This window comes from Oncorhynchus masou, chromosome 19 (assembly GCF_036934945.1).
Source record: "Oncorhynchus masou masou isolate Uvic2021 chromosome 19, UVic_Omas_1.1, whole genome shotgun sequence".
Classification (NCBI taxonomy): Eukaryota; Metazoa; Chordata; class Actinopteri; order Salmoniformes; family Salmonidae; genus Oncorhynchus; species Oncorhynchus masou.
Genome location: NC_088230.1, coordinates 19859003 through 19871852, shown reverse-complemented (window position 1 = coordinate 19871852; position 12850 = coordinate 19859003). Strand labels below are relative to the sequence as shown.

Here is a 12850-nt window from a genome sequence, read left to right as displayed (position 1 = left end):
ATGATGATGTGCAAGTAAAGATACTGGTGTGCAAAAGAGCAGAAAAGTAAATAAAAACAGTATGGGGAGGAGGTAGGTAGATTGGATGGGCTATATACAGATGGACTATGTACAGCTGCAGCGATTGGTTAGCTGCTCAGATAGTTGATGTTTAAAGTTGGTGAGGGAAATAAAAGTCACCAGCTACAGCGATTTTTGCAATTCGTTCCAGTCACTGGCATCAGAGAACTGGAAGGAAAGGCGGCCAAAATGACGTGTTGGCTTTGGTGATGATCAGTGAGATATACCTGCTGGAACGTGTGCTACGGGTGGGTGTTGTTATCGTGACCAGTGAGCTGAGATAAGGCGGAGCTTTACCTAGCATAGACTTATAGATGACCTAGAGCCAGTGGGTCTGGCGACGAATATGTAACGAGGGCCAGCCGACTAGAGCATACAGGTCGCAGTGGTGTGTGGTATAAGGTGATTTGAGGAATCAGTTGAGTTCCTTCTCAACTAACTCTCATCCTGTGGACAGTAGGGTAGCCAGTATGGTACTAAGTGAGAGTATTGCCAGTGAATGAGGGGATAAGGTTAGATTCACCTCTGGCTCTGGAGCAATCATCAAATTTATGAACAATGTGTCAGACAGCAGAATGTTGGGCAGCACAGACAGGAAAGAGGGCTTTTATCCACTCAGTGCTAATCTGAGAGGTTTGTCACGTACATCCCATCTATTTGTCACTCCTATCACAGAACAACTACACCACCAGGCGCTCCTCCCAGCCACCATGCCAGACGAATGGGCCTCCTCTCAGTCCTCAGCTCCAAATACAATCTCCCCAAGCAGACAGGAGTGGATGGATGTGTTGCTCACCACATTCAGCTTGGTCTCCCTCAGCTCTGACCCCCTGTCTGAGACAGCCTTGCCAGAGAAGCTTCATATCACCAATTTTACCGAATGGGAAAGTAAAGATGGGATGGAGAGACACTCGGCTCCAGAGTAAGGAGAGGAAGTCCACGTCACCCATATGTGGCTCTTCCTCCTCTCCATCTCCGATCTCTCTCTTCCGCCCCAGCACGCAGAGAAACCCATCTGTATCCCAGCTTGGACACCATGGGACCTTACACAACGATGATGATGGATCTGAATATGTCTCCCAGACCAGCCCTCTCCTCCTCCATGCTAGCCCCCTCTCCCTCTCCAGCCCTGCCAACGCCATACATCAGCAGCACATCGTCAGAATATGGCAACGTCGTTACCCATGAACCGCAGCGGCAGGCATATATGCATGAATTAGGCTGGTCACGGCCGGTCAGCGGTCTTGGTTGTGTGATTCACACAGACACACACTCTCCCCCATGACCTCCAGGTCAGATCAGCTCATGTCAGATGCTTCTGAATCTCCCGTATTCCACAGACCGATGACAACAAACGCTCCTCGTATTGGAGAGCTAGCGCCTCACTGCCCACCAGACCAATGGCTGCATTCCGACAATCCTCTACACTCACTGGCAGCCATTCAGAGCCCACTCAGCCTGCTGGAACTGATGGAACACTGGCCTGGCCTGAAGAGAGCAGAGAGAACACAGCATTGTCCACTTCCCCAGACTCACAGCTCACTGCTGCTGCCTCTGGTAACCTAACCATTAGGCTGCAATTATACAGCCCACCACTGTTACCACAATTATGCAGCCTCCTTCTGCCTCAAACACACAGTCTGCCACATACACACAACTCACCACTGCTAATAAACAGCCAACTGTTTCTCCAAATATCCAGTTCACCGATACCCTCACCAACCAGCCTCTTACGGCCCTAAACACCTACTGGCTGGGGCGAGCGCTGTATCAGTCTCCTTCAGTGAGGACACACAGGGTAATAGACATGGACCGGCCCTCATCTAACACACACCCTCCACTGCTGCAAGCACGTCAGTAAGCAGATTGGGCCCTGGCAACAATGTGACTGTGAATCAGAGCACCGTCACAGACAAAGAGACACAGACCACTCCCATGCCACTAGCCGTCGTTGACGTGGATCATCAGTCTTTTGTTCCTACCGAGAGCCCCTACTTTCCTCTTACCACTCCACATGAAGTGCTGAATGCAGGCAGTGGCACGGTGTCTACCACACACGCCATCGCACGTACCACAGCCTGCATCACGGGCACCCCTGTTCTAGCCCCATGCCATTGCAAAACTTGCTTTAATTTTTCATGTCTGTGTGGACTTGAACTGGGAACAGTATGTTTTGCAATAACAACTTATACAGTGCGAGAGTGTTCGATGAGTAACATTTTGTTATGTTCCAGCGTTATTCCAAAATTGATTACATAAAAAAATATCCTCAGTAATCTACACACAATATACCATAATAACAAAATGTAAACAGGTTTTTACAAATTTTTGCAAATGTTTTACAAATAAAAAAACAGAAATACCTTATTTACATAAGTATGTTTATACTTTACTATGAGACTCGAAATTGAGCTCAGGTGCATCCTATTGTTTCTACAACTTGGAGTCCACCTGTGGTAAATTCAATTGGTTGGACATGATTTGGAAAAGTACACACCTGTCTATATAAGGTCCCTCAGTTGACAGTGCATGTCAGAGCAAAAACCAAGCCATGAGAAGAAGGAAGAAGGAATTGTCCGTAGAGCTTCGAGACAGGATTTTGTCGAGGCACAGATCTGGAGAAGGGCACCAAAACATTTTCTGCAGCATTGAAGGTCCCCAAGAACACAGTAGCCTCCATCATTCTTAAATGGAAAAGGTTTGGAACCACCAAGACTCTTCCTAGATCTGGCCACCCGGCCAAACTGAGCAATAGGGTGAGAAGGGCCTTGGTCAGAGAGGTGACCAAGAACCTGATGGTCACTCTGACAGAGCTCCAGAGTTCCTCTGTGGAGATGGAAGAACATTCCAGAAGGACAATCATATCTGTAGCACTGGAGGAAACCTGGCACTATCCCTACGGTGAAGCATGGTGGTGGCATTATCATGCTGTGGGGATGTTTTTCAGCCGCAGGGACTGGGAGACTAGTCAGGATCGAGGCAAAGATGAACGGAGCAAAGTACAGAGAGATCCTTGATGAAAACCTACTCCAGAGTGCTCAGGACTACACATGAGTGTCATCGGGACACGTCTCTAAATGTCCCTGAGTGGCCCAGCCAGAGTCCGGACTTGAACCCAATCTCTGGAGAGACCTGAAAATAGTTGTGAGTGCAACACTCCCCATCCAACCTGACAGAGTTTGAGAGGATCTGCAGAGAAGAATGGGAGAAACTCACAAAATACAGGTGTGCCAAGCTTGTAGCGTCATACCCAAGAAGACTCGAGGCTGTATTCATTGCCAAAGGTGCTTCAACAAAGTACTGAGGAAAGGGTCTGAATACTTATGTTAATGTGATATTTCCAATTTCTAGAAACCAGTTTTTGCTTTGTCATTATAGGGTATTGTATGTCGATTGATGAGGGGGAAAAAAACGATTTAATACATTTTAGAACAAGGCTGTAACCTAACAAAATGTGGAAAAAGTCAAGAGGTGCAAGCACTATATGTAGAAACATAAAGATAGAGAGCCTCTTTCGCTGAATTTTAACTGTCAGAGCAGCTTACCGATCACTGCAGCTGTATACAGCCCATCTGTAAATAGCCCATCCAACCAACTACCTACCTCATCCCCATATTTGTTTTTGTGTTTCTGCTCTTTTGCACACCAGTATTTTCTACTTTCACATTCTCATCTGCACATGTATCACTCCAGTGTAAATTGCTAAATTGTAGTTACTTTGCCACTATTGGCCAATTTATTGCCTTACCTTCTTCATTTTGCACACACTGTACACAGATTTATCTATTGTGTTATTGTTTGTTTATCCCATGTGTAACTCTGTGCTGTTGTTTTTGTCTCACTGCTTAACTTTATCTTGGCCAGGTCGCAGTTGTAAATGAGAACTTGTTCTCAACTGGCCAACCTGGTTAAATAAAGCTGAATAAAAAAATCACTGCTTTGAATGTTACTGTAGTAGTGGTGGGATGAGGTTGACATAGGAAAACTGGTGAAAATCAGGCGTCCTATTGGAGGAGGTTGATGATTGAGGTTGTGTTGTGTTGTGATTTTGGACGGGCCGTAGAACATTAACATTGGCGTGTACTGTAGGTGACAAATCACTGAACTCTAGAATGGCCTCTTCTCTGCTGATGGGGCCCAGCTCTCATCTTGTGATTTCAAGTTTTTAATAATACATGTTTTTTGGGAGACTTCCAATACTGTTATCATTTGATTTTAGAGCAAATAACTGCTCCTCTAAATGTAATCTGTTATTGCTCTACGATAGAAAATCAATGAAAAAAAGAACACTCTTGATCAACAAAGATATATATATATATATCTTTGGAATACTTCAGAACTTTCTGAGGTGACCTATCTACCGAATCTCTAATTACTAGAGTCTCTGAAGAAAAGTTTTGATATGGATTAGAAACAGCATTGTACTGTACTGAGATCAGCAGTAACAACAGAAGAGGCTTGGGAGCCATCTTGTGATGGCTGTGAGGCATAGCAGCAGATCACCAACACGGTCAAACAGAGTGATGTACCACACGCTACATGCTGTCATTTACAATCAATCATTTGGGCACTGAATACAGATCAGTCATATAATGCCATGTACTATATCTATTAGTTCTATTTTGATTACTGTCTATCTAGGATGATAACAGAGTATTTTAATTTAGCCTCTTCTTTATGAAAACCCCCCCACGTTTTTTATTCCCGTGGAGGAGCAGCTTGTCAACATCATTTGTCATACGAAATTAGATTTTACTTAACTCAATTGTGTCTCAACCCTTGCACTCCTGCTATGCAGCACAGACACGTGCTCCATTGAGAGTTGTAAAATGAACTGCGTCAAATATAGATTGTGTTTTCTTTTCAATTGCAGAGGGTCTTTTCTACAGGATCTCCTTTCTTGTCCGTGACAAGGAGGCCGACGTAAGAGAGTCTGACGTTGAGAAATCTGTTGCACAATGGGTAAGGCTTCTGGTCATGTTCAATTCATCTTGTATCAAATCATCAATAGAATACAAGATGAACTGAATTCATTCCATTTACATTTAGCAGACGCTCTTATAGTGCATTACAATTAGTGCAGTCATCTTAAGATGGCTAGGTGAGAACTTCACTGTTTTACTGGTTCATTTACAGCTCAATCAAACATTCCAAAACTGGACACACATGGTCTATGTCGCTAATGTCAGGTAAGCAATTAGATCGTTGTACCATCATAAAATGCAGCTCCATGTCCATTCTATGTAGTTTTCTTTAGAGCTGTATTACAGATCAATAATGTTGATCGCCCTCCATTGCCTTTCTATCTTGTTCCCAGTGTCCAGCCTTGCAGTGACTTACAGCTAGAGAGTAAAAGGTAAATACAATATTTAATATGGTATAGTAGGTAGGGAGTTGTTCCTGACCACATCACGTGACTCGGGAGAACTCTCTGCCCTTACAACCCTAATCCTAAAAGAAGAATGGTAATTCACTAGGTCTGCCTTTCCATGTGAATTAAGTATCCTGCTACTCTTCTTCCCTCTTCGTTCTTCCCCACCCGTCCTCCTCTTCCTTCTCTACCCTCCAGATACACCTGCCGGGCCCTGCTGGTCTACAAGACCACCACCAACGTGACCCTGGGAGAAGCTGCCATCTCCACCAGGATGGGCCGAAGCGGCACCAGCATTAGCAACAGACTGGAGCTAGACACTGTCGCCGTGCAGTCTGTCGGTAGGACATGATCTCACCCAGACCCATTTAAATCACTTCAATGCCTCCCTTCTTACTGCAGGAAGTGACTGGGGCAGCGATCCTCGCCAAGATCACAAAAACATGACCCTCACATAGCCCAGAGAAAGAACCCAATTTCACAGCGCACGGTTACACATCGACTCTAAAGCACCTCCTAATTATATTAGGTTTGAAATGTGAATGACTCGAAGGTTTCTGAACATCTTATTGTAGTCATTGGATCTTAATATATTGCTGGTGTGCAGTGTTAAAAATGTTCTGCTGCATGCTTTTCTCTGTCATTCAGAGAACTGCATGGGGGAAACTCCCCTCCATTACATCTGGCCAGAGAGCAGACCAACAGTCACTCAGTACATCCCCTGTTTCCCCAACAAAGACCAGACTGCATCCAGAACATGGTGAGACTGACACATTCACTGTATCAAATGATGTTCTATCTTTATACAAACAATTAGCAAGTTCATTTTCATTTCCAGGAATATTACATCGCCCATTTCCAGGGATATCAGTGGGATATCAATGGGATGTCAATGGGATATCAATGGGATATCAGTCTGCTTTTAAAAGATCTAAGAACTTGACATTGCTGATATTCTGACAATGAACGCATTCATTTGTTGAGGTAATTTATCTTTCCTCAAAATACCAGATTGCATTCTGTGTTTGTTTATCCCCAGTGTGATCAGCCCCCTGAATTACACAGCGTTTTGGTGCGCCCCAGACCTCAGGAATTGCATTGCTATCGATAACATCAAAGTGTCAGCAGGTAGGCCACAGACATCTTCACGCTCTCTCAAATCACTTTAATGACTCCACAGCAGATGAAATCAAAACGGCTGCCCGAATGAATACTTGAGATGTATTTGATCTCAACACACTGCTCTTAGAGACATAGAGGGACAGAGATGCCCACTGAGATGCAATTTTTAGAGATAAAACGTGTGTAAACGCCCTCACCGTGGCAGACAGTGGGCAGTCATCAGACAGCTGATAAAACGTGTGTAAACGCCCTCACCGTGGCAGACAGTGGGCAGTCATCAGACAGCTGATAAAACGTGTGTAAACGCCCTCACCGTGGCAGACAGTGGGCAGTCATCAGACAGCTGATAAAACGTGTGTAAACGCCCTCACCGTGGCAGACAGTGGGCAGTCATCAGACAGCTGATAAAACGTGTGTAAACACCCTCACCGTGGCAGACAGTGGGCAGTCATCAGACAGCTGATAAAACGTGTGTAAACGCCCTCACCGTGGCAGACAGTGGGCAGTCATCAGACAGCTGATAAAACGTGTGTAAACGCCCTCACCGTGGCAGACAGTGTGCAGTCATCAGACAGCTGATTATACGTGTCTATTGACAGCCCAAGGAGAGCTCTCTAGTTGTTTATCCGTCTCCCTTCTAACTGTCTCCGAACAGAGAATGCTGCCGAAGTCGCCGTCCAACTTGATAAAATCACCAACAACGAGCTCTCCGCAGACGAGGTGTTCAAGGTGGTGGGAAAGGTTAAGGAGCTGGTCAAAGTGGCCAAGATCAACACCCATCTGGCCAAAACCGTAGTTAGCATCCTCTCTAACGTGATGGTCAGCTCCGTGTCAGCCCTGGTTCCATCCTCAGCGTGGTAAGATACTCCTCTCTGCTCCCATTGCGATTGTCTTTCCTCTCCTCAGAACCCACCTCTTACTGAGTGTCCAGCATGCTGGGAGGGATACATACATGAGTGATGACTATATCTCGCAGGTAGATCTACTGTATGGGGTCTGTGTGGTCTCTTTGTACCAAAGTACCAAAGTACTGTGATGCACTAGTGAAAGTCCATTTTTGTGATAACCCCTAAATGTCTCTCTTCTGTAGCACATTGAAGACGGTGGATGAGCTGGTTCAGAAGATAGAGTTTGATGGGCCTACAGAAAACATAACCTCTAAAAATCTGGCTCTGGGAATTTCAGCCCTCAACTACAGCAAGTTCAATGGGACCTCCTTCAGTGCCTTCATAGACCCCAACTCCACAGACCTCCAGGTACTCACTAAACAGTTAGGGTCAGTGTTATACACAAGAGTTATAGAGATTAGTATTATCTGCTGCACTGTACTGTATTATGATAATGAACTCATTCCACATAGGTAAAACATGTTTTTTTTTCTGTTACCACCCAGTTGATGATATTTGATTCCTACTATATATATACATCTCTGCTGTGCACAAAGCTCATAACATCCATACCTAGCAGTTGTTGTTTCATTCACAGTCAATGTGCCCTGAGAGTCAATAGGGGTTGTTATGCCCCAACACTACTCCTACTGTGTGTGTGAGCCAGTCAGGCAGTCCACCAGTCAGGCAGTCCGCCAGTCCGCCAGTCCGCCAGTCAACCAGTCCGCCAGTCAGCCAGTCCACCAGTCAGCCAGTCCGCCAGTCCGCCAGTCCGCCAGTCCGCCAGTCCGCCAGTCCGCCAGTCCGCCAGTCAGCCAGTCAGCCAGTCAGCCAGTCAGCCAGTCCGCCAGTCCGCCAGTCCGCCAGTCCGCCAGTCAGCCAGTCAGCCAGTCAGCCAGTCCGCCAGTCCGCCAGTCCGCCAGTCGCCAGTCAGCCAGTCTGCCAGTCAGCCAGTCTGCCAGTCAGCCAGTCAGCCAGTCAGCCAGTCAGCCAGTCAGCCAGTCAGCCAGTCCGCCAGTCCGCCAGTCCGCCAGTCAGCCAGTCCACCAGTCCACCAGTCAGCCAGTCCACCAGTCAGCCAGTCAGCCAGTCCACCAGTCCGCCAGTCAGCCAGTCCGCCAGTCAGCCAGTCCGCCAGTCAGCCAGTCCACCAGTCAGCCAGTCCACCAGTCAGCCAGTCAGCCAGTCCGCCAGTCAGCCAGTCAGCCAGTCCGCCAGTCAGCCAGTCCGCCAGTCCGCCAGTCAGCCAGTCCGCCAGTCAGCCAGTCAGCCAGTCAGCCAGTTAGCCAGTTCACCAGTCAGCCAGTCAACCAGTCAGCCGGGGCTTCTAGGAAAGCCTTCCTGTGGAAACTCTCGTTCAGTGTTAAAAGTGACTCACAACCCATCAGACCTGTTGAGTACATGTAACATAAATGGGAGGATGTATATTTGTTTAAGTCATTAACAGTATTTTCTGTACATTCATAACCTTGTGCTGCACATGGAGTCCTGTTATTCAGAATTATGCAAGGATCATAGAGTTAAGCAAATATGATTCAGCTGACTAACTAGCAAGCCGAGTCCACCACAGCCTTCCCTCTCTCTTGATTTCCTGTGTTGTCACTTTGGTTCACGTGTTTTACCCTATGCCTTTGCCTTACGTGTCAATGCTGTGCTAATGCTGTGCTGGTGTTGTGCTGTGCCAGCAGAAAGGGCACACTTTAATCTTACGCCACCACATGTTGTGGATCATGTAAATGATGTGACAAGACACGTGTGGTGGCATGTCAGGGCACGGGGACGCTAGAGGTTTGGGAAGGACCTCCAGATGGTACAGCAGGGGACTCGTTATATAATCAGCATATTAGTCAGCAGGCACCTGTCTACATTTACAAGTCAAATACTGTCACATAGGATTGTCTATTGTAAAGCCAATGGTCTAACTAGCTTCTCTGCCACCAGATTGCCTTTAAGTCAGATCAGCTGAACCCCCTGGCTCAGGTCACACTGCCAGCTACACTGCTCAACAACCTGACCCTGACCAATGCAGAGATTGCTGCTGTCTCCAGGATCAACTTCATGTTCTTCCGCAAAACAGGACTATTCCAGGTTTATACGTCTTTTAGATGGAATGTGATTTAGTATTTCCTTTCAGCATATAACAGTATGTTTTCATTTTGCACACATCCTTTTCATGGATGGTGACTCATGTGTCTGGTATGTAAATCTATAGTTATGAGTGACATGTCCAGGTTTATAGCTCTTTTTCATGCAACTCAACAAATTTGGTGTGTCTGTACAGTGTGTTGTACTTTATTTGATTGCTTCCTACTAATGCATGGTGATCCGTATGCCTGGTTTGTGAATTTACAGTTTTCAGTGGCATGTTTTTATATTTCAAAATGGAACTTTTCTTTGATCATTCTCAGGATAAACAGGACGAGCTATCTCTTAACAGCTATGTTGTGGCCAGCAGTGTGGGCAATTACTCCATCAGTAACCTGCAGGATCCCGTGGAGATTGAGATAGCACACCTGAACTACCAGGTAGTCTATCTGCTCTGCTCTCCTCACCTCTACTCTCCTCACCTCTCCTTACCTCACCACTGCTCTCCTCACCTCACCTCTGCTCTCCTCTCCTCTCCTCACCTCTACTCTCCTCACCTCACCTCTACTCTCCTCACCTCACCTCTACTCTCCTCTCCTCACCTCACCTCTACTCTCCTCTCCTCACCTCACCTCTCCTCTCCTCACCTCACCTCACCTCACCTCTGCTCTCCTCTCCTCACCTCTGCTCTCCTCTCCTCACCTCTGCTCTCCTCACCTCTGCTCTCCTCGCCTCTACTCGGTTCTCCTCACCTCTGCTCTCCTCTCCTCTCCTCACCTCACCTCACCTCACCTCACCTCTCCTCTCCTCACCTCTGCTCTCCTCACCTCTGCTCTCCTCGCCTCTAATCGGTTCTCCTCACCTCACCTCTCCTCACCTCGCCTCTCCTCTGTTCACCTCACCTCTGCTCTCCTCTCCTCACCTTTGTTCTCCTCACCTCACCTCTTCTCTCCTCTCCTGTCCTGTCCTCTCCTCAGCTCTCCTCAGCTCTCCTCAGCTCTCCTCTCCTCAGCTCTCCTCAGCTCTCCTCAGCTCTCCTCAGCTCTCCTCAGCTCTCCTCAGCTCTCCTCAGCTCTCCTCAGCTCTCCTCTCCTCTCCTCAGCTCTCCTCAGCTCTCCTCAGCTCTCCTCAGCTCTCCTCAGCTCTCCTCAGCTCTCCTCTCCTCAGCTCTCCTCTCCTCAGCTCTCCTCTCCTCTCCTCAGCTCTCCTCAGCTCTCCTCTCCTCAGCTCTCCTCAGCTCTCCTCAGCTCTCCTCAGCTCTCCTCTCCTCTCCTCAGCTCTCCTCAGCTCTCCTCAGCTCTCCTCTCCTCTCCTCTCCTCTCCTCTCCTCTCCTCTCCTCTCCTCTCTATATGCTCTGTTCCTCCTCTGTTTCTTCTTTGTTTTCTCCCTCGCTTATTTTTGTCCTCCTCTTATTTTGATAATAAACTCATTCCTCAAAAATATAATTTCTGTTACCACCCAGTTGATGATATTTGATTCCTGATGGTACTTCCTCAGTTAAAGTAGTAGTACAATACAAATTGCCACCTGGAACGTCTGCCTGTTGTCAGATGGTGATTAAGTGTGTTGGTGTCTTTCAGACAAAACCAAAGCCAACCTGCATGTTCTGGGATTTCACCATGAAGAGTAAGTCTGAACAAAATATTTGGATTTTATTTTAAAGAGAAGATATGTCTCCAAATACAATTGTAGAATGTACTGTATCTTTGTTTCCACAAGATGGTACAGGTGGCTGGAACAGTAAAGGCTGCAGGGTTAGTCCCATGTCCAATAGAAACAAGACTATCTGCCTCTGTGATCACCTCACACACTTTGGCATCCTAATGGTAAGCCTAATAAAATCATGTAAATGTAACTCTGAATAATTTAAAACAGTAGTGTTTCCTTGTATAAAATGGGCTAGTGTGTTGATTTGTTGTATTCTCTGTGAAGGATATCTCTGGATCCGCTGCACAGATTGATGAGAAAAACACCAAGATTCTCACTTTCATCACCTACATCGGATGTGGCATATCAGCCATCTTCTCTGCTGCAACACTTCTGACTTATATTGCCTTTGAGTGAGTGTGTTTCCATCCATATTACATGTGACTAGGAAATACTCCTATAACTAGTCTTCTGAATCTACGTCACCTGGACTCTTGGTCCTAGTCATTGGCCATGATATTATAAGAAAGACAACCAGAGCTGTAGTCGTCACAGTGTTATTCAGTGTATGTCTTGTACAGGAAGTTACGTCGTGACTACCCCTCTAAGATCCTGATGAACCTGAGCACATCGCTGCTGTTCCTCAACATGGTGTTCCTGTTGGATGGCTGGCTGGCTTCCTTCGATGTGGAGGGCCTTTGTGTAGCCGTGGCCGTCTTCCTCCACTTCTTCCTGCTCACATCCTTCACCTGGATGGGCCTCGAGTCCATCCACATGTACATCGCCCTGGTCAAAGTCTTCAACACCTACATCCGGAGGTACATCCTCAAGTTCTGCATCGTCGGCTGGGGTAAGTGTCACTAAAGATGTATGAACTAATTGTTATACAGTATGCTGTATGTGTCATATTCTTGCTTCCTATTGAAATGCATGGTAGCATGAATTATCTACGCTCCACGCGGCATTTTCACATTTGTTTGGATCGTGGTGTACCTGAATTGTTATTACCATGTCTCACTTCCAGGTCTGCCTGCTGCGATAGTGGCCTTAGTGGTAGCTTTTGACAAAAACTCCTATGGGAAAATGCAGTATGGAATGGGGGAGACTGGACAAGGCTCTTCTGAATTGTAAGTCCTGCATCAAGCTCAAGAGATAGGATAGAAAACATAACATAAAGTATGTAGATGGAGTCTTAGAGTTGAGTAATCCAAGTGTATGTTTCCCATATGGCAGTCATAGGACCAGGACTAATGTATGTATACAGTATGTTATATAGATCCAGCCTCCCAGCTAAAACATTTCAGTTAACCTATTGCATCCAATATTACTAATCACCCCCCCCCCCTCCTTCCAGCTGTTGGATCCGGAGCCAGGAGGTGTTCTATGTGACGTGTGTGGGCTACTTCTCTGTCCTCTTCCTCCTGAACGTGGCCATGTTCATTGTGGTTATGAACCAGATCTGCGGTCGCAACGGGAAGCGTAGCAACCACACACTGCGTGAGGAGATGCTGAGGAACCTGAGGAGCGTCATCAGTCTCACCTTCCTCCTGGGCATGACCTGGGGCTTCGCCTTCTTCGCCTGGGGACCCGTCAACCTGGCCTTCATGTACCTCTTCTCCATCTTCAACTCACTGCAGGGTACAGGGCCTCCCTATGGTGCGCTGTGCACCCTAAAGA

At 46.8% G+C, this 12850-nt stretch overlaps 1 protein-coding gene across 11 annotated transcripts in view; it reads left to right on the top strand.

The window, feature by feature from the left end:
* The window catches only part of adgrg6 (adhesion G protein-coupled receptor G6), a 58003-nt gene that overhangs the window by 35355 nt on the left and 9798 nt on the right, over positions 1-12850 (top strand). For 7 of the 11 annotated variants that reach the window (XM_064925265.1, XM_064925258.1, XM_064925263.1 and 4 more), the window contains 16 exons: positions 4934-5022; positions 5197-5249; positions 5378-5416; positions 5630-5772; positions 6080-6191; positions 6471-6559; positions 7209-7410; positions 7644-7809; positions 9382-9528; positions 9849-9965; positions 11107-11152; positions 11246-11352; positions 11459-11586; positions 11755-12023; positions 12198-12300; positions 12528-12829. In XM_064925265.1, coding sequence (XP_064781337.1) covers positions 4934-5022; positions 5197-5249; positions 5378-5416; positions 5630-5772; positions 6080-6191; positions 6471-6559; positions 7209-7410; positions 7644-7809; positions 9382-9528; positions 9849-9965; positions 11107-11152; positions 11246-11352; positions 11459-11586; positions 11755-12023; positions 12198-12300; positions 12528-12829 — 2112 coding nt within the window. The remainder of the gene's footprint in view (positions 1-4933; positions 5023-5196; positions 5250-5377; positions 5417-5629; positions 5773-6079; positions 6192-6470; positions 6560-7208; positions 7411-7643; positions 7810-9381; positions 9529-9848; positions 9966-11106; positions 11153-11245; positions 11353-11458; positions 11587-11754; positions 12024-12197; positions 12301-12527; positions 12830-12850) is intronic. The other 4 variants (XM_064925267.1, XM_064925269.1, XM_064925266.1 and 1 more) reach the window with 1 other exon arrangement.